At 40.6% G+C, this 24,441-nt stretch overlaps 1 protein-coding gene across 5 annotated transcripts in view; it reads left to right on the plus strand.

Moving 5' to 3' along the window:
• The window catches only part of FMNL2 (formin like 2), a 265,339-nt gene that overhangs the window by 150,165 nt on the left and 90,733 nt on the right, over nucleotides 1-24,441 (plus strand). For 4 of the 5 annotated variants that reach the window (XM_045032311.1, XM_045032313.1, XM_045032310.1 and 1 more), the window contains exons 3-5: nucleotides 12,927-13,007; nucleotides 16,639-16,715; nucleotides 22,117-22,200. In XM_045032311.1, coding sequence (XP_044888246.1) covers nucleotides 12,927-13,007; nucleotides 16,639-16,715; nucleotides 22,117-22,200 — 242 coding nt within the window. Of the gene's footprint in view, nucleotides 1-12,926; nucleotides 13,008-16,638; nucleotides 16,716-21,607; nucleotides 21,712-22,116; nucleotides 22,201-24,441 lie in introns of those variants that run through there. The other variant, XM_045032314.1, reaches the window with a different exon arrangement.

A 24,441-nucleotide genomic window follows, 5' to 3' on the forward strand; every position in this document is an offset into this window, starting at 1 on the left:
ACACACACACACACACACACACACACACACACACACACACACCCTTACTCCCTTAGGGCACATTTGTGCCATTGTTTCATGAGCAGGTATCCCAATAAAGTCAATGGGAGGCTTGTGTGTGGGTGGCGAGTTAATCAATGACAGGCTTAGATTCCTGTGATCATGTGTGTAATCTCAAGAGTTTGGACAATGCAGTCACCAATTTTTCTTTACCTGTTCTATGAGTTATGGCCACAAGAACCGAGTCAATAATATTCACTATGTTGTGTCTTTATTTTATTACTTATTCAAACAAACAAACAACTTTACATCCCCCAAGAAGCTCTAACACACAAGCAGATTATCCACATGGCTGTGCTGGGGTAGTTTGAGTTCTTCCTCATTCCATTACTTCCCTACAATTTGTCTTGGGCACTCAACAGGTCATACCTGAAATTTAGATGGTATGATCTTTGGGGTAAGGAATGTCCCACTTTGTCTTCTGTGAAGTGCCTAGCACCATTTTTGGCACTATAAAATAAATATATAATAATAATTAATAAATTGTATATATCACCCCCACTCCACAGTCTTTAAGAATTAGTATAACCCTACCATTTTACTGAAAAATAAGGATAAGCTAATTTACTGCCTATGTAGCGGATAAATAAGGGTTGACTAGAATTGTTAGATTTTGCTTTCCTCATTGCAGGTTAATAAGTGCTGTTGCTGTTAATATGAGTTGCATATATATTGCATCCAATAAAGTGGGCTGTAGCCCACGAAAGCTTATGCTCAGATAAATTTGTTAGTCTCTAAGGTGCCACAAGTACTCCTGTTCTTTTTGCTGATATATATTGAAGGTAGGATAGATCCCATTGTGATCTATTAGCTTTGTTTCATCTCATTCTAAATCTCTGGGATTGCAGTAAGAGGAACTGATGATGACTATATGGCATGAAGTTACAAACTGGCTTACATTTCTGCTCTTAAGTTTTGGAGAGCTGAATCTGAATTTTAAATTCTAAGTATGTGTGGTAAAAAAAATAAGTTCAAATAGTTTTAAACCCCTGGCCATATAATTTTTTATTTTGGAAACAGATTTATCTTGTCAGCAACTATTAACAGCCAAAAATGGGATGGTGGGGGAGGAAATATAAAGAGGGAGCAAAAGGGTACAATGTTTTTTAACCTATCATTTGTGGTAGCTGAAGAATGTGAATGTCCTGTGAAAAGCAATGTCTCAATGTCAGTCAGACAGCGCAGAATCCCAGAGTTCAACCAGTAGTTTTGTGTTTGTGGTCATAAGCACTAGAAACTGTTGCATAGTGCTATGTACGAGTGCAAGAAGGAGATGGTACATGTCCATCCCTGCATAGGGAACTGACACAATCAGTGCATCTACTGATGCTAAATCTTTCCAAAGGGGGTGGGATTCAAGCAACGATCATCCTTCCCCCTTTTGAATCAGCTAATGGAATCGAATCAGCACAAGAGGAACACATACTGCACGCTGTAAATAGTTGCTGTAGCTCCTACTCCAACATGTGCTCTACTAGGCTCTACAGAGAATTTCTGGCTGAATAAACCAGGTCTCTAGGGGTATGTGCAACTGCTCTCAGTGTAGGCTCTTATTTGAAAGGTAAATATATGCCTTAGTATTTCTTTAATAAAATATCAAATTCTGCAGAAACTGATGTGCCATGGTACTCCATGTTATGATGCATCTGCATAGATACCTAGTGTAGCATCTATGTTTTTATCACTGTAATTCATTGCAAGCTCCTATCTAATTTTCTGGTCTCTTTGTCACTCTGTGATTCACATCTACTTACTTTATTGACAAACCAGCTTTTTACTCTTCTGATCTCTGCAGAGTCAGCATAGCTACAGAAAAGTGAGCTTGATTCCATTCCACCTTGTTCAGCAGCAATCAAATTGCAGTGAAATTCTTGTTGCAGAATCTTTATTACTGATGATGCTGTGAAAGCCAGAAAAGAACCCAGCCTGATTTTCAGATCACAGGTTGAATTTTCAGTAGAATGTCCACAAAGATCAAATCCTCTCTGAATATGAAGTTCTGGGGGTACCACTCACTGAAACACAGGTCAATGAGATTTTCCTGTTGGGCCAGTGTGAGTGATTGTATCCCCTACAGGTTAACACCACTGAACCTCCTGACTTTTCCCTGATAGCCAATAATGCCTTGAAATATGAGTAGAGCACTTACAGTGGGCTGGTACTTTGCTACTCCATAAACCTGAGCAGTCCATGGCAGACCTCATCTTTGAGAGTCCAATCCAAAGCCCACTGAAGTTAATAATGGCTATCTTTTCACTGACTTCACACCCTTAGTGCAGATTAGTGAATTTCTACTGTACAGGACTGCAGGATATTATTTTTAGGCAACAGCTTCTCAGAGTATAACCAAACCCTTTACAATCATCAGCTAACAAAGTTAAGAAAAAATATTTTCTTGGGTGGACTAAAGACTATGATAAAGATATTTAAAATGAAGACAAAGCCTGAAATAAAGCCACTGGGTAAATTATATTTAATGGAGAACTCATTGGAATAGAAAAGCTCAAGATCTAAGGTTCAGAAGGTCATAAGAAAAGAGGAAAATAATATATTGGCATAACTTTTGCTCTGCTGTTTAATTAAGTACCGTGTCTTCTCAGGCATGGCACAAAGCCAAGAATATGTCAGAGATCAGAGAATTTAAATTAATATTATCTATTAAAAAGGAAGATGTCAGGTGTTCTAGTCAGTAGGGATCTGATAAACGGAGACACCTTTTCTCATCTGAATAGAAATTAATCACTTTTAGATGCTATGCAGAGATATTTTCAGTCTGTTGGGGTTAACACTTGGAAAACATGTTCATTAGACTTGCATACAGATAGCAAATTTCTAAGCTGTAAACCTGCAGTACAATTGTCTCCAGTAAACCCTTCACTTAGAATGGAGCAGAGTTGTTGAATTAGAGGAGTGTGGTTTAGTGACCTGGGTACAAAAGCAAGAGCCAGAAGCTCCTGAGTTCTAATCTTGGCAGTGACTAATTTTGTGGCCTTGGGAAAGTCACTTAACCTTTTAGTGTCTCCATCTGTAAAATGGGAATAATAGTCTTGCAGGGAGGCTGAAATTGAATGAATAAATAAATAGCTGGCTCCGCAGTGCTTTGAAGATGTAACACTAAGAATTGAAGATGATGAAGTTGGCAAACTGCCCAAAAGCTAGGAGGTTGTTGTTCAATTATATGTGGCTGCCTTTCCTGGATCCTTCAAATGAACAATGCTTCTTATTCATACGAAATTTGAAAGGTCCCTTTGAAGTGAAATGGGAGTGGTAAGTAAGGAACTAAACCAAAATATGATAAAGTGCTGTTGCGCACAAAAATATTATTTCACAGATTGAAAATAACACTGGCTTGGCTTCTAGAACTTGCTATATTCAATTTTGGATCAGTTCTATTACACTGTAGCCAGAATGGTTAGCTGTGTGTTATGTACCACTGTCCAGAAAGCAGGTAATTCCCAGATTTCCAATAATGTAAAACATTCATTTGCAGGTCGAATGAGAGGCAAAATATCAGTTAATAAAATCCTGTTGTTCTGATTAGTGTCTTGCCTTTTTCCTCTCACTTGAATTCTGGAATAATTTTAGTGGCTGCTTTCCTTTTATAAATGTGAGAGGTACAAACCAATGCTTTATGCATTTTGAATGCTTCTTGGAGTCTCAGATAGCAAATCATATAAATCATTAATCTCTGACTATATCAATTTGTGACATTAGCTTCTAATATAAAACAGCTGAATCAGGAGAAAAACAAGGTGATAGTCATAGCCAGGATGGTGTGATTTTAAAGTCTGACTCCTTGTGACCTTCTAGGGCTGGAAGCACTTTGATGGACTAGTAAAATTGTCTTCAGGGTTAGTAAACATTTCCAACCACTGATCATTGATTAGAAAGGAATTGATGCCTGTTGTTACTGATAATGACTTATTTTGCACAATAAGGAGCTGTTTAAAAAAAAAATTCATTGCTGTTTTAAAGATGATTATGTCAGACAATAATTATTGATAGACTTTGAGAAAACAAATAGAAACAGACAAAAGATCAGCACCGTAAACTATAATAAATTTGCTAATTAAAGTCCTCTATGTCTTGGTTTAGTCTCAGAAGACAAAAAATATTAAAATTGGCAGCTAGGAAAAGCTTGTATTAACATATAATGCCGGATTATTAAATAAGTGCAAGGCAGCCAAAGAATAAAAGCTCTGCTCTTGAGAGTTAGACTAAACATAGCCAAGCTATATCTCCATTGAAGAACTCCCAAGAAGAGAGGGAATAAACTGTTCAAACTAATGTGGAAAAAAGCCTTGTGATGTTATTATTCTGACCCTTTTCAAGATTCAAACTGTTCATTTTCAGGAAGAATTGAATTGGATACAATCTAATTTGTACCAATCGTCATTCTGACTTGTAAATTACCTGCTTTATTTGTAAAACTGGCCTCCAATTTTGTGCCTGCTATTTTGCTCCTTCAGTTGTACACTTCTACCCCGCTATAACGTGATCCCATATAACACGAATTCGGATATAATTTGTGCTTCGGTGGGGCGGGGCTGCACACTTTGGTGGATCAAAGCAAGTTTGAGATGACGTGGTTTCACCTATAACGTGGTAAGATTTTTTGGCTCCCGAGGACAGCGTTATATTGAAGTAGAGATGTAGTTGCAAATGCTATCTGATTGTACATTGTTAACATTTTTTCTTGTAATTAATTGTAGACATAAATGTAGGCACAACATTGGAGGCCAGTTTTAAAACTCAGTCTCTACAGTATCTCTAGATTTATAGCTGACCACTATCTCTAGATTTATAGCTGACCACTACTTGAGAAGTGGCAAGGGCAAGGGCTTCTCAGTTTTAAAACTCAGTCTCTACAGTATCTCTAGATTTATAGCTGACCACTACTTCAACTGCCTCCCTTTACATTGCTCCGTTAAGGTAAGGGGGCGTTAGCATGAGTTGATGTGGGTGTACATTACTTTTAAATTTTTAATTACTTTTATTCTTACTTTAAGTCCCTATTGTCAGAGTTACATAAAAGGGGCCTACTGTAAATGTGATTCCACCCAGTCACACTCTGTAAAGAGCACAGAAAAATAATGATACAGTGAATATATCCCAATTATTAGTTAACATCTTGCTGTTCAAAGTAGTTTATTTTATACATTTATTTTATTTTATTTTTCATTTTATAAAAATGTGCCCTTCATAACATCTTAGGACACAATGTGTTCCTACTTCCATGAGGGCTTCCTCTAGTTCAGCTATATCTGTGAGATCTCTGTTTCTTTACAGTCAGTTGTTGGGGATATGTATTCTGCATGGTTCATAGCTTTACAGATGACTTCCATTAACACTAGAGGAGGCTGCATGACTAAGCCTCTGCACATCATGTGGAAACATACTCTTAACTCCTTGCATCTGTCTACTTTAATGCCTTTCGCAACATACTGGTAGCAGCTCCAATTAGCAGCAATTTAACTACAATTAAGCAATTCCCTAGGTAATTGTATACTACACACAGAGACAGACAATTCTAACGAAGAAACGTTGAAGTTTCAAATACTTAATTCCATGACACTCTACTGGCCAGTTTCAGAGCTAGTGTAAACAGGTGCAACTCTGTTGAAGTCAGTGGAACTGTACCGCCTTATACCAGCTCTGAATAAAACCCTTTGTCTTGGTATGTCTTTGTTCTTTAATTAAAAGAGCATGGTCAAGGGTCAGAAGCTAACACATTTACTTTCCGGATATCCTGCTGATGTGGAAGAGATCCTCAGCCACTGAACAAGGCCCAAATCAGAGCAAATAGATGATGAAGTCAGAACGCTCTGGGTTTTGTGTGCTAACACTGTAGGCTTGCTTGTGACCAAGCACCTAGATATGGAATGTGCAGCTTGTGTTAGTTTACAAGGAGGTGGGGATAAGGAAGTGCACACAAGTGTTCCACCTGCAAGCCTTCATTGTTCATACAGAAAACCCCAAATTCAAGGTACGGCCTATTTAGGTCACCTGACCTGACAGCTGTGTTGTTAAAACCATTGCTGCCCTTGATTTGGGAGCTGAGAAGGACTTTGTTATGAAAGAAACATGCCCTCCATTGCACCTTTCAGTACCATCTTGTTGCATTAGCTTTAGAATGGGCAGTCCCATTCAGACAAAACAGGAATGCCCCCAAAATATAGCCCCAAACTTCAGATCCCCTTCTATTGAGTCCTAACTCCCTCTCTACTGTCCATTTTCATCCTGATCCAGTTCCTGATTCCTCTCCTGTCACCAAGTTAAAAACATTTTCTCAAACTAAGAGAAAGTAGATTAAAATTCCTCCAAGATTCAAGTATCAGAATGTTCGGTACTGCTCTTAACAGGTCTGAATACAGCATATTCCCCACAGAAGAATGTAAATTTCCCAGCAGTTTTATAGAATAAGATGTCTGTCTGACTATGGAACAGGCATAACAAACAATATTTTTGTTATATCAGTGTGTAATTAGATATTGCATGTCATGGATTCTGGCTGCCAGATTTATGATTCATCCAGTGGTTCCCTAGAACATTAACCAAATTATCCTATGCATTGGGAAAATGCTGTAAAGCTTTGCATTCCCCTCCCATTGCAGCTTTTCCGTCAGAAATATATTTCACATTGAGATGAGCATTTTTCACCATTAGAATATATCAGCATGTCAGTGAAGTGGGGAAATAATCAGGCAAAATCAGATCAATCAAAATTAGTCAAAGGCACAAAAATGGAATTTACTAATTGAATTCTAGCTTATCTGTTCAGTTGGAAGTGACAGAGGAGGAGAAAGACCTAGAAGAATTGATTGATCACAGGATGACTATGAACTGCCAATGTGGTGTGGCCGTGAAAAAGGCTAATGTAATCCTAGGATGCATCAGGTGAGGTATTTCCAGTAGAGACTGGGGAATGCTAGTGCCATTATACAAGGCAATGGTGAGACCTCCTCTGGAATACTGTGTGCAATTCTGCTCTTCCATGTTTAAGGAAGATGAATTCAGACTGGAACAGGTGCAGAGAAGGGTTACTAGGATGATCAGAGAAATGGAGAACTTCCTTGAAAAGAGACTTAAGTAGCTTGGCTTGTTTAGCCTAACAAAACAAAGGCTATGGGGAGATATGATTGCTCTCTATAAATACATCAGCAGGACAAGCACCAGGAAGGGAGAGGAGCTATTTAAGTTAAGGGGCAGTGTTGCTACAAGAACAAATGAATATAAACTGGCCATCAACAAGTTTAGGTTTGAAATTAGATGGAGGTTTTTAACCATCAGAGGAGTGAAGTTCTGAAACAGCCTTCCCAGGGAAGTAGTGGGGACAAAAAACCTAATTGTTTTAGAGACTGAACTTGATACATTTACTGAGGGGATGATATGATGAGGTTGCCTACAGTGGAATATGGCCCATCTGCGACTGCTATTAGAAGTTATCTCCAATGGCTGGAGATGAATCACTAGATGGAAAGGGCTCCGAGTTGCTACTACAGCTAATTCTTTCCCAGGTGTCTGGCTGGTGGGTCTTGCCTTGCTAACATGGTCTAACTCGGGTTCTCAAACTGGGGGTCAGGACTCCTGAGGGGGTCATGAGGTTTTTACCGGGGGCGTTGCGAGCTGTCAGCCTCCACCCCAAACCCCACTTTGCCTCCAGCATTTATAATAGTGTTAAATATATTTAAAAGTGTTTTTTCATTTATAAGTGAGGTCTCACTCAGAGGCTTGGTATGTGAAAGGAGTCACCAGTACAAAAGTCTGAACCACTGGTCTAACTGATCATCGTATTTGTGGTTGGGAAAGAATTTTCCCCCAGGTCAGATTGGCAGAGTCCCTGGGGGTTTTTCGCCTTCCTCTGCAGTGTGGGGCATGGATTGCTTGCTGGTTTGAACTGGAGTAAATGGTGGAGTCTCTGTAATTTGAAGTCTTTAAATAAAAATGTGAGGACTTCAGTAACGCAGCCAGAGTTATGGACCTATTATAGGAGTGGGTGGGTGAAGTTCTGTGGCTAATGTGAAGGGAGGTCAGACTAGATGATCATGATGGTTTCTTCTAACCCTAAAGTCTTTGAGAAATAATAATAATAAATAATCATACTGGAATCAACTGAAAATTGTTCTTTTCTTTTAAATTCTTCCATGTTTTTCTTGTCTCTCTCAGCTCCTTCTGCTCATTTAATACTGGCCGCCTTTCTGCTCTTTCGCACAATCTTTCCCCATGGGTACAAGAGCCTTCCCTTCTGCAGCTTCTCCTGCTCTGAGCAGCCTTCCTGTATCTTTACCTTATCAAACCAGCTAGACAACCCTAGCTTTGTGTGCCAGAGCACAAGGATCAAAGAATTTGACAGCCCCTTGTGCAGGTGACCACTAAGGAGAGCCCCGTTTCCTCCTTGTGTACCATAGAGGGGAAGTCACTGTCCAGCCCATAACCTATAAAACAGTAAAAACCCACTAGACTAAATGCAGTTATAACCCAAAACTATCCTTGAAAATGAGCACAGAGACTTAGGGCCAGATTGTTTCAGTGTACTGGCCTGGGGAACTTTTGGGAGAAGAGAGAGTCTGTACAGAAGAGTTGAACTGTAGTTTAAGTGAAGCAAAAGCCAGTTTCTAGCTCAGATATAAAAATCTGAGCTAGATATTTTAAGGAATAGCCTTCCTTTGGAGGAAGTATTTAAACAAAGAGCTGGGAGAAAGCTGACAGGTGCTGAGGAGCCCTCAAGTTGAACAGCCATCTGCTAGGAATTTTTGCCATACATAGGTATTACTCTGTATTAGAGCTGAACTTGAGGATGGATAGGTTGAGATCACAGAAGTAAATTCCATGCAAGTGAAAGTGTGTTAGATTAGGAAGTTAAATAAATGAAAACAGGGCTACGACCCAACTATAATAAAAGTTCATAAACCAACATGAGAACCTCCAAAGCAATAATTGGTGACCTTTAGGGAAACATTCTACATAATAGGAATAGAGGAATGACATAATAGACATTTCTGAAGCATGGTGGAATGATAAATCAATACTCTGCTACCTGGCTATAGTAACTATACAGGAAGGCTAGATTAAAACATGCATAACACTTAACAGATTCTGCAGAATCTAACAGAAAATAAACAATCTGTGCGGGAAAGCCCATATAGTAGATTTATACTGATACAAAATCTAGTGCATAAAAATGAAACTATAAAGCAGCATTTGACTACTAGCTTCCAGAACAGGAAAACAATAGTATTGAGGGAGATCAAAGAAGCAATTAAGTCTAATAAACCAGTGATAATGAGTGACTTCATCTACCCACAAACAAAATGGTCAAATGTAACAGTGGGACAAGGTTCGGATTGCTTCTTGGACAGCTGGTTCTAAATCACACATGAAGAGAGGCTATTTTCATCTTACTCAAGTGTAATACACAGGAGTTGATTCAAGAAAAGATTATAATTCAGTCTTTAAGTGATAGGAATTTGGCTCTAATTCAGTTCAATATCTTCAGGAGAGACTTTCTTTCAGACCTATGGTTAAATTCTCTGCTGACATAACCCCATTGAAGTCAATGGAATTGAAATTAATGGAGTTACACCAGCAGAGAATTAGGCCAGGCCTAGTGCCAGTATAGTTATGTTGGGTAAGTGTGTGATTTTGTTCATGGCATTTCTATACCAACAAAAGCTCTATTGTAGATGCAGTTATACTAGCATAAAAGTCCTTTGCCATATAGCCCATTGTGCTCAGAGAACTGGCATACACTATACCAGCAAGAGCACTTTTTGCTACTACTGCATCTACACTAATAGGTTTGACAACAATTGCTACATAGGCAAACCTTTTCTAGTGTAGACCAGGCTTTGGGCTCCTACTCTTTTTTGAGTAATAAAGATGAGGACTGTCTGTGATTGAGATGTTTAAAGAGAAAGTGCTGATGAGACCTTATTATATTAGAGAGCAACAAGTTATTAGGAGTGAGTGGTATATACTCAAAACTTCTGCAGGAGCTTAAGAATGAAGTGGCTTACAACTTCTGCTAACAAAAATATGTACTCTCTCATTAGAATCAGCTACAGAGGAGAGGAAGGGAACAAATGTCCACTGCAAGATTTTTTATACCTTCCTTTTTGCACCTAACATTTGGACCTGGCTAGCCAGAGATATGCAACTGGACTGGAGGGACTACTGGTCTGATCCACTATTGGAGTTCCCCTGTTGTGCCTCCCTCTTGCACAAGTGCTCTAGCCAGGAATGTCTCAGAGAACCATCTTTAGGTACATCTGCATGGGGATGAAAGCCCTGTGGTACGTCCGTGGCTGGTCCGGTTTAGCTTACCCAGGCTCGCAGATCTTAGGCTGCAGAGCTAAAAATTGCTGTGTAGACACTGGGGTTTGGGCTGGAGCCCAAGCTTTGGGGCCCTCCATCATTGCAGGGTCCCAGAGCCCGGGCTCCAGCCCAAGCCTTGAATGTCTACACCACAGTTAAACAGCCCCTTAGCCCAAGACCCATGAGCCCGAGTCAGCTGGCATGGGCCAGCTGTGGGTTTTTAATTGCAGTGTAGACATACCCTTTGTAGTCCCCTGGAGAGAGGCCTGGTGCCGTTGCAATTCCTGGTTAAGACACTGCTCCCTGCTAACACACCCTGGGGCACAAGTCACTCTGGCTCACGAGTCATGTACAGGCAGAGGAAAGCCTGAGTCCCCTTCCACACTGTAGGGCACATTTAACCAGTTGGCTATTCTCCCAAGAGATGGTTCAGGGAGCATGCTCCACCTGCACTTCAGTGAACAACTAGAAGGCATTGTGTCTTCCTGAGCCATAAAACATTCTGTAGCTTCCCTCTCTGTGGTCCTGTGCTGGGAGGTTCAATCAGGCCCTTAATGAGAGTTTATACAATTGTAATGGAGAAATGGAATTTTCAATGGAGAGTCATATCTGTTGGCTCTCCATCTCTTAGTTGTGGTGGGACAGAAGCTGAGTCAGATGTTAGAGGGCATGTAATTATTGCATAGCTGATCCAGGCCCTGCGCAGTTCGTTCAGCTCTTAGGTGGACTTTAGCTACCAAACCTATGACAGCTGCAATCATAGCTGATCTTTTAAGTGGAATAATATCAATATAGAATAGAAATTCACAGAGCTGACCTGATAATGGGGATGGAAATGTTGTACCTATTTAAAAGCCTAGATAATTTAGGAATTGATATCAAGAGGACAGGCAGGTGGATTGGACTATAGACCAGAAGGGAATAAATAGAAATTAAAAGTCTGATGTGATTGTGAATCGTTTTAAGGAAAACGACAGAGCTTTCAGCTCTCTTCAAGCAGAACTCTCCTCAGTTATCAATACATTCAACATTCAAACAGTGTTGGCAGATAGTAGTAGAAAAAGTTATTTCCTGTGTGTGGTAAACATATTAGTGTGCAGGATTTGTGTTGACATAGAAAGTAGCATGTGGTATTATGGACATTGTGGATTTAATGCATATTGATGTAGGATAAACAAACACTTCAGTGTTATGTGTAAGCATTGTAAAGTCCTGTAGACATTACAACACTGTGTAATTATGTAATCAGTCTGAAAATGAAAGGGAAACTTTTAAAAATCATTTTTCAGTCCACAGGAGGTAAGAAAGCCAACAGTGTTACAAGATATAGTCATGGTTCTTGTCCATATGAAATACTAAAGCTGGAATGTAAAGCTGTCTTTCATTCAACTGGAAATGAAGGAAAAGAACTGATAGGACATAATCACAACTAATCTGCTTCCTTCCTCCGTGGGTCATAATTTAGTGTTATTACCCAGCTCTTTGCTCAGTGAAGATGCACACACTCATTCACATACACACTGTAAGGTAAATTCTACTGAAAAAACTGATTTCTCAAGGAGAATAAGAGCACTGGCAAAGTGAAATTTCTCATGGGCGCAGATATAAAGGTTCTTCCAAATGTCCAAGACGGTGCAGAAAATGCAAGAGAGGTCCAGGGTAGGAGTAGGGGAAGTGTAAGAAGTATAAAAAATCCCAGGTAACAGCCCACCAGTGCTGTACCCTGGTAGCTCTTTGATTTGTGCTCGTCACCCTTACATGTATTTTACAGTTAGTGTAAACACCAATGATCCTGTGCAAAGATCCCAGCATCAGACTGAAAGTATGTGAGTGTGAGTAGTGAGTATCCAGAATACTCTTGACAACTATAATGAGGGCTGTTAACTTTAGCTGGACATCCTCTCAAAAGCCTTTTTAAAAGGAGTCAATATTAGGCAAATGCTGTGTCTAATTTTTTTTTCAGGTACTCGCTACTTCAGCCTTTTCCCCCTATAGTTTTGTGAATGATCTATACCCTATGACAGGAGAATGTTTGCCTATGGGTGGTATTTTGTACGGTATAAGTTTCAGTCAGTTTAGGACATCTGAACAGATTGTGGTATGAGAAGTGTCACTGTTACAGTTAGCGCTTCTCCCCCCCTCCCCCTTTTGATAGGCCTTGTGTAAACACACACAAAGGTGTGGTCCCTGCCTGGAAGAACTTGCAGACTAATTTATAATTTTAAAAAATCACCTATAAAGTTAACAACCCCCATTTCCCGTTTCTTGAAATACGAATAACTGTAAAAATGTGGGTTCTTCCATAAAGGAAACCGTCTTGGCCTGTCCGTTATGTTTTTAATGTTATTCCAAATTGTAAAATGTGTGCCAGCCCGTGTGGTGACATCTTTTAAACAAACCTATACAATCATCTCTTGTATACTTAATTGTTCCAGAGCTTTCAGGCAAGTGAGGTTTATCTTACAGTTTCAGATATATGCAGCTGAAATTCATAATATATAATATACAGTGAGTCACTGCTTGAATGTCTGATGATTATGTGCTCTCTGCAGGAAAGATTTCAAGTGAAGAATCCTCCACATACATATATCCAGAAATTAAAGGGCTATCTCGATCCAGCAGTAACCAGGAAGGTAAGAAGTATTCTGTGTCCTTTAGTATGCTTTCACTTCTGCACTAATAGGCAGAATTATCCTTGATATGAGTTCCTCCCTGTGTGTGAAAGGCCTTGTAAAAATCTTGAAGTCCATGTCTCTACTACAGCGGCACAGCTACGCCATTGTAGCTGTGCTGCTGTAGTGCAGACACTTCTTACATTGTTGGAACGGGTTTTTCCACTGATGTAGGCAATCCACCTCACTAACAGGTGGTAGTTAGGGCCACGGAAAAATTGACCTGGCTGTGTCTACAGTGTGGGTTAGGTCGACCTAACTGTGTTGTACAGGACATGATATTTTTCATGGCCGTGAGTGACGTAGCCATGTCGGCCTAAGTTTTAGGTGTAGACCAAGCTTACAAAAGTCTCCCAGATTCCAGTCCTAACAAAACAGACAGAATCAAAGAGAAATTGTTAGAGCATTGTAGTTTTCACAGTTCAGTAGGCAAAGAGCTAAATAGGTGTTACAAATAAAAGAAACATTTGGCATAAGGAAAGATAGATTTAATGACTTGTGGATGCAGCAAATAGCCCAGGTTATTAATGGATTACAGAACCTTGTACCTCATGGTTCCTACTTCAATTCCACCCATTGCTGGTGGAAAATGAAAGCTGTTACCATCTGATAGCTCTTTTTCTCAGCTATGTGAAAGGAATGTTGTGTTCTCAGTGCAGTTCCTAGTGGCTGTTCATCCGCAGAACAAAAACTACTACCTTTGGCACTAGTTGACCCTTTCTTGACAATCTCATCAAAGAGGTCAAGGGGTGAATGGGAATGGAGAGTAAACAGCAGACTTGAAATGAACTCGAGACCTAGATGGATATGTCTACGCTATTAACACTACAGTGGCATAGCAGTAGAGCTGCAGTCATGTGGACGCTTGCTACAGTGACAGAAGGGGTTTTTCTGTCATTTTACTTAATCCACCTCCTCGAATAGCTAGGTTGTCAGAAGAATTCTTCCATCAATCTAGTGGTATCTACATCTGGGCATAGGTCGACTTAACTGCATCTCTCAGGGATGTGAAGTTTTATGTGTAGACCAGCCCTGTGTTTGAGATGGACTACCAGTGTTTGCCTAAAACAGCCCACCAACTATCAGCCCTTGATCCTCTTTTCTTTAGAGAACTGTTCCCACCTCCTTTACAGCTGGGTAGGGTAATGAACCACCTGCCTCAGTATGTCAGCCGAGGTCCCGTATTCCTGCTAACAGAAGGAGTGTTTTAGGTGAACACTGTTACTTAGTCCTATACTGATCTTTCTGGGGTCAGATGGAGGCACATTGGCAACTCAGTTGGGGAAGTTTGCATAGCTGTTGTCCTGGCTATCCTGTGGATAAAAAGAGTTTAGTCTCTGAGGTTTTGAAGATGGTAGTACATTCACAAGGGGCCTCATCCCATTTGCTTTCAAATACATTTCAAATCACTGGTATTTATTTACCTCAGCTGTTTGCTCATATTCTGTGTTGATGTTTTTAACAGCTTTTTTCTTTCTTTAAAAAAGAAGGTAACCAGAGCATAGCTCCTATCAATGACTGGTTCTCCTTCTTCCAGCTTAAACAATCACTGCTTTGTGTTGCAACACAATTAGCTTAATTGGTGCCTTGTGGTAAAATACATATCCTGCCACAATGCTCCAAGCCCAGGACCAACCACATACTGCAGTTGAGGTGGGCCTATGTTATTGAAGAAATACAATGGGGCATACACTAGGTATCATTTTTTTCCTGTTGGCCTTCATTAGCTCATGTCTTCAAGGCTGCAATAAAAGTATATTCTGACACAATGCCTCCCTTGTTGTGGGAAGTGACGAGAAGGAAATGCCATTCTTGACTTTAAATTTGTCTGCAGCTGATTATAGTAAAAAGAGAAAGGAAAAAAAAAACCAAATGATAAACAGGGGCTTTGTTTTTTCCTGGAGGATTTTTCAGATTCATGTAGTGTTTGGTTTGCTCTCTGGCCAGTCCATGGGCACATTAAAACCTTTTTTGTCCTAGTGCGATTGTCAGACTCCCCCATTATGACAAAATCAGTGTTACCTAAAAATAACCAAGTTTCTCTCTTTTGTTTTATTTTATATAACTAGTCAGTCCAGACTGCAAAGGGGAAAGATTTACAATTGGGCTCCCTGGACTTATGGTTGGGGGACTATTCATATTACCATAATTATTGCTGTAATTAAGGTTGTGTCAGCATTTTCGATCTTAAATGCTTGTATGGTCAGGAGGAGGTAGTTCCAAACACTGCTGTATAATATTAATTTGGGGTTGTAGCTGGGTATGCAAAGTCTCCTCCTGGAAAAATAGCTATTTTTCCATGTGAGCTGCATTTTCAGACACTTAGGTTAGTCATGTTTAAATTATATATTGCTAAACAAATCACAGTCTGGTGGCTTCTTATAATCTTATAAATTACAGAACACTTAATTTTCCCTGCTCCAGGTTGCAAACAGCAACACTGTTGGAGGATAATGACCATGCAAGAGGCAGTTGTGGAACATTCTTCCCACCTCTGTCTCTCCCCCGTCCCAGCTTTCCCATCACCACTGCAACACTAGACTAAGGCTTTGTCTTCATTGCAAACAGAAAAGAGATGTGTTTTTACATCACGACACAGCTATATCGAGGGAAGTGGAGTCCCTGCAGTGACAGGAAACCCCCTTTCGATTTTGTAAGAAGAATCTACACTATGGTGCTTTGGCAGCATAGCTATGGCACCGTTGCTGTGCCACGGTAGTGCCCGTAGTGTAGACATGGCCTCAATCTGATCAGCAGTCAGCATTTGGTGATATAGTAAGAAACATACAGGAACATTTCCTCTCTCACAAGAAAAATCCCCAAAGAGATTAAAGGCCAAAAACCACATTCAGTGTAACACAGACCAGTGTTATACAATTCAAATTGCTCTTCATTCACCTCGAGGATAAGGATAGAGTCGGCTTGAACTCTGAATTTCTTGGTTCATGCATTCCCGCTCTTGTTGCCACTGGTGGAACTGCACTGATGGGAGATAGTCAAAATAAAGCAAGATTATTAGAGTGTTCTGTACTTTATTGCAACCCAGTAGTTCATTGATATTTGCATTTGATCTGAGCCTCATTCCAGCCTCTAATTTTGCACCTACAAATAATCACAGCACACAGATGGTAGTACTGAGATATCTGGTTATTTGTTTGCACTTACAAATCAGGTAGTTAGATTTAAATGCCAACAACTCTTGTGTTGTGGAGACAAGATTGCAGGTGCAAAATTATTGGCCATTGCTGAAAATTAGGTCCCTATGCTGGAACTGTCTGTGAAATATTTGGTGCTAAAATAGAAATTGTATTGTAAAGAAATATATATACACCTTTACAGAATTTTAATTCTCCTTTTCCCTTCCACACTTTCAAATGCTGAAACTACTAATTGAAAGCAGGAGTTATCTTTCCAAGTGTCTTTTAGTTGCTAGTCTGATTAACAGACTTTCATTTCTTAGGATTTGGAAATGTTCTCACTATATTTTAATATTTAACACATTCTGTCTCTTATGGGATTTTGGCATTTTTTAATAGCATGATATGAGTCCAAATATGTTTTTTAAGTATTTTTTCCTCCAACTGAATTACAGAAATTCAGAAGACGAGTCCAAGAATCTACGCAAGTACTACGAGAACTGGAAATTTCTTTAAGAACAAATCATATTGGGTAAGAGCTATTAATAATTCCAGGATTTGGGTCTTTATGTCTACTGACTGCTAGCTTTGGGCAAATATCTCCATGCTCTTTAAGGAATGAGATGTCCTAATGTATCAGTCACTAAAGATTAGAAGGCTGGGATTTGGGCTGTGCAGTACATTAACATGTTAGCTGGTCATCCTTGAAGGCTCACTTTTAATCTGCTCACTGTAGGCCCAATCCAATTGGCTTTGAAGTCAGTGGGAAGACTGCCATTGATTTCTTTAAGAGCTGTATCAGGCCCTGGGGTAAATCAGAAGAGAAATGAGACTGATAGGGTCTGCAGTTTAGTCAGCCATTTCCCCCACCCCATCCCACCCCCTGATTTATAGCTTCTGATCAAGAAACCTCAGGTCTGGAATAGTAGTAGTTTTGCAGAGGAGCAATGAGATGTTTTTGAAACTTCCGCATGCCATGTTTGCATAATGCCTTACTGCTAGCTAATGCTATTAGTGTTTTACTTTCACAAGCACAAATCTTTCTTCAAATATTAATATGAAAAAGAATTTTGGAGAATACACTTTTTTAATTCCACGTGTCATTTCAAATGCTTATTCATATCAACTTTGCCAACCTATACTCAGAACCAGACTCTGAAACCGATGGAGTAGAAGCATTATTCAGTATTAGCATGTCAGACCAAAATACAATTTCTTTAAAGTTTGTTAAATGGTTCCAGTATGTGTGCACCTAAAATAGGCTCCTTAGGAAGTTTTCTGCACTTGGCGATTATATCTTGATGAAACAAGGAAAGGAATAGTTGTTATCAGATTGACTGATGCAAAAGAACAGCTGTTTTCTTAATCACACCGGGTTTACTTCAACAGAAAACTCTGTCTGCTAGCTTCTTTGGCACAGAGGTCCTAGAAAGTAACTGATTTTGACTCTGGATTTGATAAAGCTAGTGGCCCTAAAAGCTGGTTGCACTCCACAAATTATTTCTGTAAGTCCCTTTGCCTCATAACAATGTCACAGCTGCTTCATACTTATAAACAATGTACATTACCAGAGAGATCAGGCAGAGTAAAATAGACATTGAACTGTCTGCACCGACAGAATTTCTGCACCTACAGCACTGTCAGGGAGTCCTTGGACTGCCAGCTAAGTCTTGGACAGTGGGAAATCACTCAATATTTTAAAAATAAATTTTGAGGTGTTTGTTCACTAAAGATTACTTAGGCTGATGCGACAAAGAGCTGGTACTAATCTGTTTGAGGAACCTCTGTCCCGGGGTGATGGCAGTAGTTTCAGCAAACATTGTGAGCACAGTCTTTGTGATGTCTTTCCAATGGGCCTCTTTCCTTACATGGACCTGGAATAGTTGTTGGCTTAGTTACATGAGAGCTGTATGTCTGTTCCATGGTATGTTGTGGTGTGCTGCTAAATCCCAGAGACTAAATATGGGAGCAAGCAACAGCCTCAGATTATGGTGGATTAAAATCAAGATTCCACTCCTTAAGAGCCAAAACTGCAGTTGGCAACCAGCTGTGATGAAATACAGTAGGACAGTGCATGTCCGGGATTTCCACAAAATGTCAAAAGACTTTCTGAAACATTGCAGAAATGAAGTGAAATTGACCATCAAATACTGAAGTGAGACCATCATTTCTAATACCATGTTGGCAGGGTTTCAAAATTTCAGGATGAATCTGCCAGAGTAAGCCAATGCAATCTGTAAGCAATCGTAGTAGTTTGTCAGCAGCTAAACTACAAGCTACAAAATGTTGTGGACAATTTTTTTTCCATGGAATTTTCAGTGGAGGTTTTCAGCACATCAGCTCACTCTTGAATTTTTGGAGACTTGCACCAGAGTTAGCCTTTCAACTCCCATTAAAGTCCATGGCTGACTACGGCTAAAATGTGTGCTGTTTTTTTATAACATCAGAGTGGTGATGTGTGGCTGTTGCCACACAGTTTAAAATAAGTAACCCACCCAAGGCTGACTTTACGAGATAAAGGGGTTCTTTAGAAGAAAATCCTTCTAAAGGTGACAGTTTCCCCTTTCCCTCCTGTACAAGATTGTAAGCTTCTTTGGGGTCTTTTTGGGGTCACTAGGTTTTGAGCATATTATGGATGCTATTGGAAATTAATATATAATAATCCTCTGTGCTTCTCTGGCATACTGTAAGAGACAAGGAGTATCATAATGCATAGCCTATGTTTTTGTGTGGAAATTCTTGACATGTTCCTTCTTACAAGATTTGAAAATGTGAAGGAGTTGTTTCCATGTGGTTGTTCATAGAATTGAATCCAGACATCAGCACTGCCGAGAGCGACAGCCTTTTGGTGTTTTGGTAGAAGTATGAGGCCCTACCTCTGTGGTGGGAGAAGTGTAGCAAGTCTTATTTTCTGCCTGGATAAAATAGTTTGTTTGTTTTTGCAAAGTTTTTTATGGTTAATTGTAAACAATTTGGGATGGGAGTTAAGAGAAGTGTCCTTTCTGTTGTAATTAATAGCAGTGGGGGGTTGGCATGGCACCTCTCTCAGTTTAATGGAGTGCTCAGTTTTCATCTGGGCTGTTCTGAATCCCTTAAGCAGGGCCTACAGAACACTGATACTATCCCAAAGTCTCTTGGGATATTACACACATATCACATCATCACTACAAGACAACTTTATCTTGGATGACAAAGTTCAATAAGTGTTATCATTAAAGAAAGTCTGTTTTATGGAATGACACTTCCATTTTTCTGAGGTAAACTCCGATCAGCCCGGGGAAGAGAAGAATTATAAAAGCCGCTTTTGATTGTTTGACTCTTAATGCTAGTGTTGGCTGGCCATGGCCTCACTATTGGCTGAATTATGACACTTCTTTTGGAAGATAATCGTTTCTGACTATAGCTATGCTAAGAGCTCCTTAAGTATAGAACATGGGTGCTGGGAGGGGTCCCAAGGGCTGAGAGTTGCTTTAAAAGGTAACATAAATCTGTGGGAAATGCAGCCATATCCGCTGACAACTTTGGGATTGGGAGCTGCCAAGTAGCTGCAGAGAAAATGAAATCACTCTGGGTTCCATGGAGAGGTGAAAGAGAGAACTCTTTATGCTAATAGAAGTAAAGTACTGCAGAAAATTAAGTGTCCTCAGTGGAGCTACTCCATATTTAAACGGGTGTAACTAAGAATCTTAGTAACAACATCTTAGTACTTGAATGACTATATAGATGCCAATACAGTGTGAACTGCGTGTTTTATAATAGTTTTCCATCTTAGATCCATATATAGCACCATTTTGAAACACCTGAACACTCTTGATATGTGGCAAACATCTAAGCGCACTCCATCTCCTGAGTCCTTGCTGCTTCCTGCTTTATTTCTCCCCTTTCCCAGAATAAATAATTTCCCACTAGAGTCCAAAAGCATCCAGGCTGTGTCATTCTCAAATACAAATTTATGACATATCACAGATTTCCAAAAGGAACCATTATGGCATATTTTGTAAATAATAGTCTTAAAAAATCAGTACAATTTCCAAAATGCATGTTTTCCTTCAGTCAACTGGATGAAAGATATGTGTGGCAAAATGTATATCATATACTACTCCTGGGGGAATTCTGCGCCACTGCGCAATTCAGAACATGCACGTAGAATTTCCTTTCCCCCACAGATATGGGCTGCAGTGCTGCTAGCCACCACTAGGGGCCGCTGGCCGCTGCAGTTCCCAGCATGCCCTGAGGGAAGGAGGGGGTGGCGCACAGGAATCTCCATGCAAGCCTGAGTTTCTCCCTCTGGATCCCTGGGTTCTGGGGGGAGTGGATAGGTGTCTGGGCTAGGGGAGGCACCCATGGCTTGGCTGGGGGAGGGGGCCCTGTTTCTGGGCTCTGGGTGGAGGGGTGCGAGTATCTGGGCCAGGGAGCTTGGGGGGGCCCTGGGGCTGGGCTCTGGAGGAGGTTGTGGGTGTTTGGCCCCCCGGCTGGGCTCTGGGGGGGGGGGAGGAGGAGAGAAAGGGCAGAGAAACAGGAACTGGGTTGTCAGAGGGGGTTTCTTTAACTCTCTACTCCTGAGGGAATTTTTGTGTGTCTGTATTGTTATAGACATACTTGCTGACAGGTATTTTGAAATAAATTACCAAAATAATTGAAACTGGTGTGATTATATAGTGTTATTTTGACAAATAAAATGTGCAGAATTTTGCAGAATTTTAAAATATTGTGTGCTGAATTTTAAATCTTTTGGTGCAGAATGCCCCCCAGGAGTAATATACATATCAAGATGTTTATTCTACAATGTAAACAGTATGCTCTAAAACATAAGGCCTAAAGAATAACTCAAGGCTAGATTGTAAATTTTCAGTCTCCCCTGAGTGAAGGGCATCACACAAATGCACTGCCCCAAGAGCAAACCAGGGAGGGAATTGTAACTCTGTCATAATTCACTCTCTGGCTCTCAATTTATTCCAGGGGTAAATAATCTGCTACTGATACATACTTTGCTATGCTGGTTGGTGGATTGAGGAGATATGGGGGATGAAGCCAAATCTCCACCCATTGTCTACTCCTTGGGTTTGCTCAAAACTGGGTCCAGATTCTCAAACCTTGGCAAACTAGCCCTGAATTTTTCACTTTTCCAATAATAACCAGTTAGGCTTTGCAGGATTTCAGATTTTATTGTAAATATTTTGCACGGCTCTGCTTTAGGGGCTTGAATTTACTTTAACAGGTTAAAGCTTTTTTTAAAAAAAATTGATCATAGTAGTATGAGAAGGAAAACTTATTTTTAAAGAGGTATGAAGTACATCTTTGATGTTATTATTCCTTAGCTTTTTTGTTGCCTATAACTTCTTGAAAGATCACTAAATGCCCGTACATGGAAAAAATGAAGCCAATTCATATGACTGTTGCATTTCAAGAAGCCCATAAAAGTTGCTCTAGTATTGGCTGGTTCTGTGGTTTGTGCAGCTTGCTGTGCCAGAAAGGAGATGAATGTGGGTTTGGAAGGAAGCTTCAGCTACATTGGTAGTGTCGTCATGGTACGTGTCTACTAACTACACCAAATTATACTGGACCTTTCAACAGGAACTTAATTATTATGGGGAAATGGGCAGCACTTACCAGAACCAGGTTTCTTTATTAAAAAGAAAAAGAACAGCAATATATCTGTGTAGGTTTTTCTGAGCAGTGCAAAGTGTGCGTGGTATAGATATTAATGGTAGATAATGTTTTCTTATTTGTGGTGCTGCGGAGGTGTTTGTTTCCACACATAAAAGTATATTTGTGAACCCTTGCTTCTTGAGTGAGAAATGAAAAGCTTTTGCTCAATATATTTCTTTTCACACAATGGATGTTTTTGTAGATTGACTGAAACAAGAATTTCATCAGACATGCCCCTGCACTGAACAATCAAATGCACTGATCTCTAATGATTTTTCTAACAGATGGGTCAGGGAGTTTTTGAATGAAGAAAACAAAGGCCTGGATGTTCTGGTGGAATATTTGTCATTTGCACAGTACGCAGTCACGTAAGTAAAACATGGCTTTTGTTCATCAGGGTTCGCAAAACAAAACAACATAGTGCAATATAGATAGACTGGCAGAGAGTAATATCTAGTCGGATGCTGTGCTATTCCTGTAAAGTTGTTTCCATTGCAGTAGCTTGGCACAAAATTATGTAGGTTCCTTAGAACCAGAGCAAATGGCAAAATTACATCCCAAATGGTAGATCAGAGTATATTGCAGAGAGAAGGAAAACAAAAAACTTTGCTTATATATTTATGCTGTCCAAGCCAAAGGCGGATTAGGGGTTTGTGTGGCCATGGGCCAGAGCAAGTAGGGGTCCCTCCCCACCCCTTCCGCCTGCAGTCCCTCCGGCCTTCGCCATACCCCCCCGCCACGTTCCCGGGGTGAGGGGTCTTCCCCTGCTTCCTGGCAGGAGTGCTGGGCGGGCAGAGCAGGGCAATCCCACCATGCCCCAACCCCACCCAGGGTGCTCATTTTTCTGGGGGGCCCCCAATTAGTGGGGGCCCCGGGCACAGGCCCAGTGGCTAATCCACCACTGGTCAGAGCAGTTTTTTTAAAGATTAGTTATATCTGTTTTAGCTTGATCTCCTCTAAGTGGAACAAAGTACAGTAAAGAATGAATAAATTTAGCATTACATCCAGATATTGGCCTAAGAAAAATGGCCAATTTTTTGCCTTCCTTTCCAAAAGCTTCTTTTAGATTCCACGGTTTGTGTTCCTTCCCTCAAATATCATAAGATCATGTAATGGACATTATATTCTTAAATATTAATCAATAACTTTATATAGGCAAGGTTGAACTAAGTACACCCAGACTATTTTTTCAGCCATGTTGTATTATGATAAAATAATTCCTACGAAGTTCAAAGCAAAATACCATATATACTCGTTCATAAGTCGATTTTTTTTTTTAGTAAAAAAGGGAAGCACCAGAGAAGGGGGTCGGCTTATGAACGGGTATAGAGAGGAAGAGATGGGACACAGGCCCTTCCCCCCGACAGAGGAAGCAAGGAGAGGCAGCACAGCCAGCAGAGCCAGAAGGGAAGAGGTGGGGCCAGAGTCTCTCCGCTTCTTGCCACGCTGCTCTCCCCCAAGCCTCTGAAGCAGCTGCAGCTCCGGGGCTGGCAGGCTGCAGCTCCGGGGCTGGCAGGCTGCAGCTCCGGGGCTGGCAGGCTGCAGCCGTGCTGCTTGGCCCCGCCCCCCAGAGCAGGCTGTGGCCACACCGCCCAGTCCTCTGGAACATGCTGTGGCCGCACCGCCCGGTCTGGCCCGCTGGAACACTCTGTGGATGCGCTGCCCAGCCTGCCCCTGGCCCTCCACAGATAAGGTGGGAAGGGATGGGATGGGGAGAGTGTGGGGGTCCCAGGCTAGGGGTGGGGTCACGTGGGGGGTGGTCACAGGGGTTACTCCCCTGACTCCCAGCTTCTCCCCCCCCAGAAATGTCCCCACCAGTTGCTGTCCCGGTCCATCACGGTAAGCAGCTGGTGCCGGGACACTTTGTTTACTTAGATTTACCTCCATGCCTGCGGACGCTTGAGGTAAACAAACCATCTTGGCTCCCCAGCGGCTTATCCTGATGGCCCTGGAGCCAAAGTTTGCTGACCCCTGAATTATAGGGTTGGCTCATGAATGGATTATAAAAATTTTCCATTTTTACTTGTCCATCTTGGTGGGGGGTTGGCTTATAATCGAGTATATAAGGTACTCACATTAACTAATTCTCACAATTCTCTGGTAAAGCTGGATAGGTATAATCAGATCACTTTTATGGATAGGTAGATTTCAAGAAAGAGAATATCTATTAAAAGACCACATAGGAAGTCAATGGCAAAACTAGGAATAAAAAAGGAGCCCTGGTTCCCAGTTGTCTGACCTTACCACTAGACAACACTTCCAAATATATTGTTATTTATTCTGTATTAAAACAATGCAAAGTTGAAAAAAAATATTATGGGCCAGTGCAAATCATTGACTGAAATGGAGGTAATTTAAACAACTGAGGATATGTTCTCACATACTCACAGGGTTTAACTTCATTATATTTAGGCATGGAAGGATTCGATTTTTGACGGTAAGTGTTGGTAAGTGTCGATTTTGTTGTATGCACATAAACCAACAAAAAAATCCATCAGTAAGAATCTGCATTTACAAATAGGCAAAGTGATAAAATTGCTGCTTGAGAACTTATTAGAGTTTGATTTAAGGATATTTACTTTGTGTATTTTGTCATGGGATGTAGTGAA

The sequence above is a fragment of the Mauremys mutica genome, chromosome 10 (assembly GCF_020497125.1).
Source record: "Mauremys mutica isolate MM-2020 ecotype Southern chromosome 10, ASM2049712v1, whole genome shotgun sequence".
Taxonomy (NCBI): Eukaryota; Metazoa; Chordata; order Testudines; family Geoemydidae; genus Mauremys; species Mauremys mutica.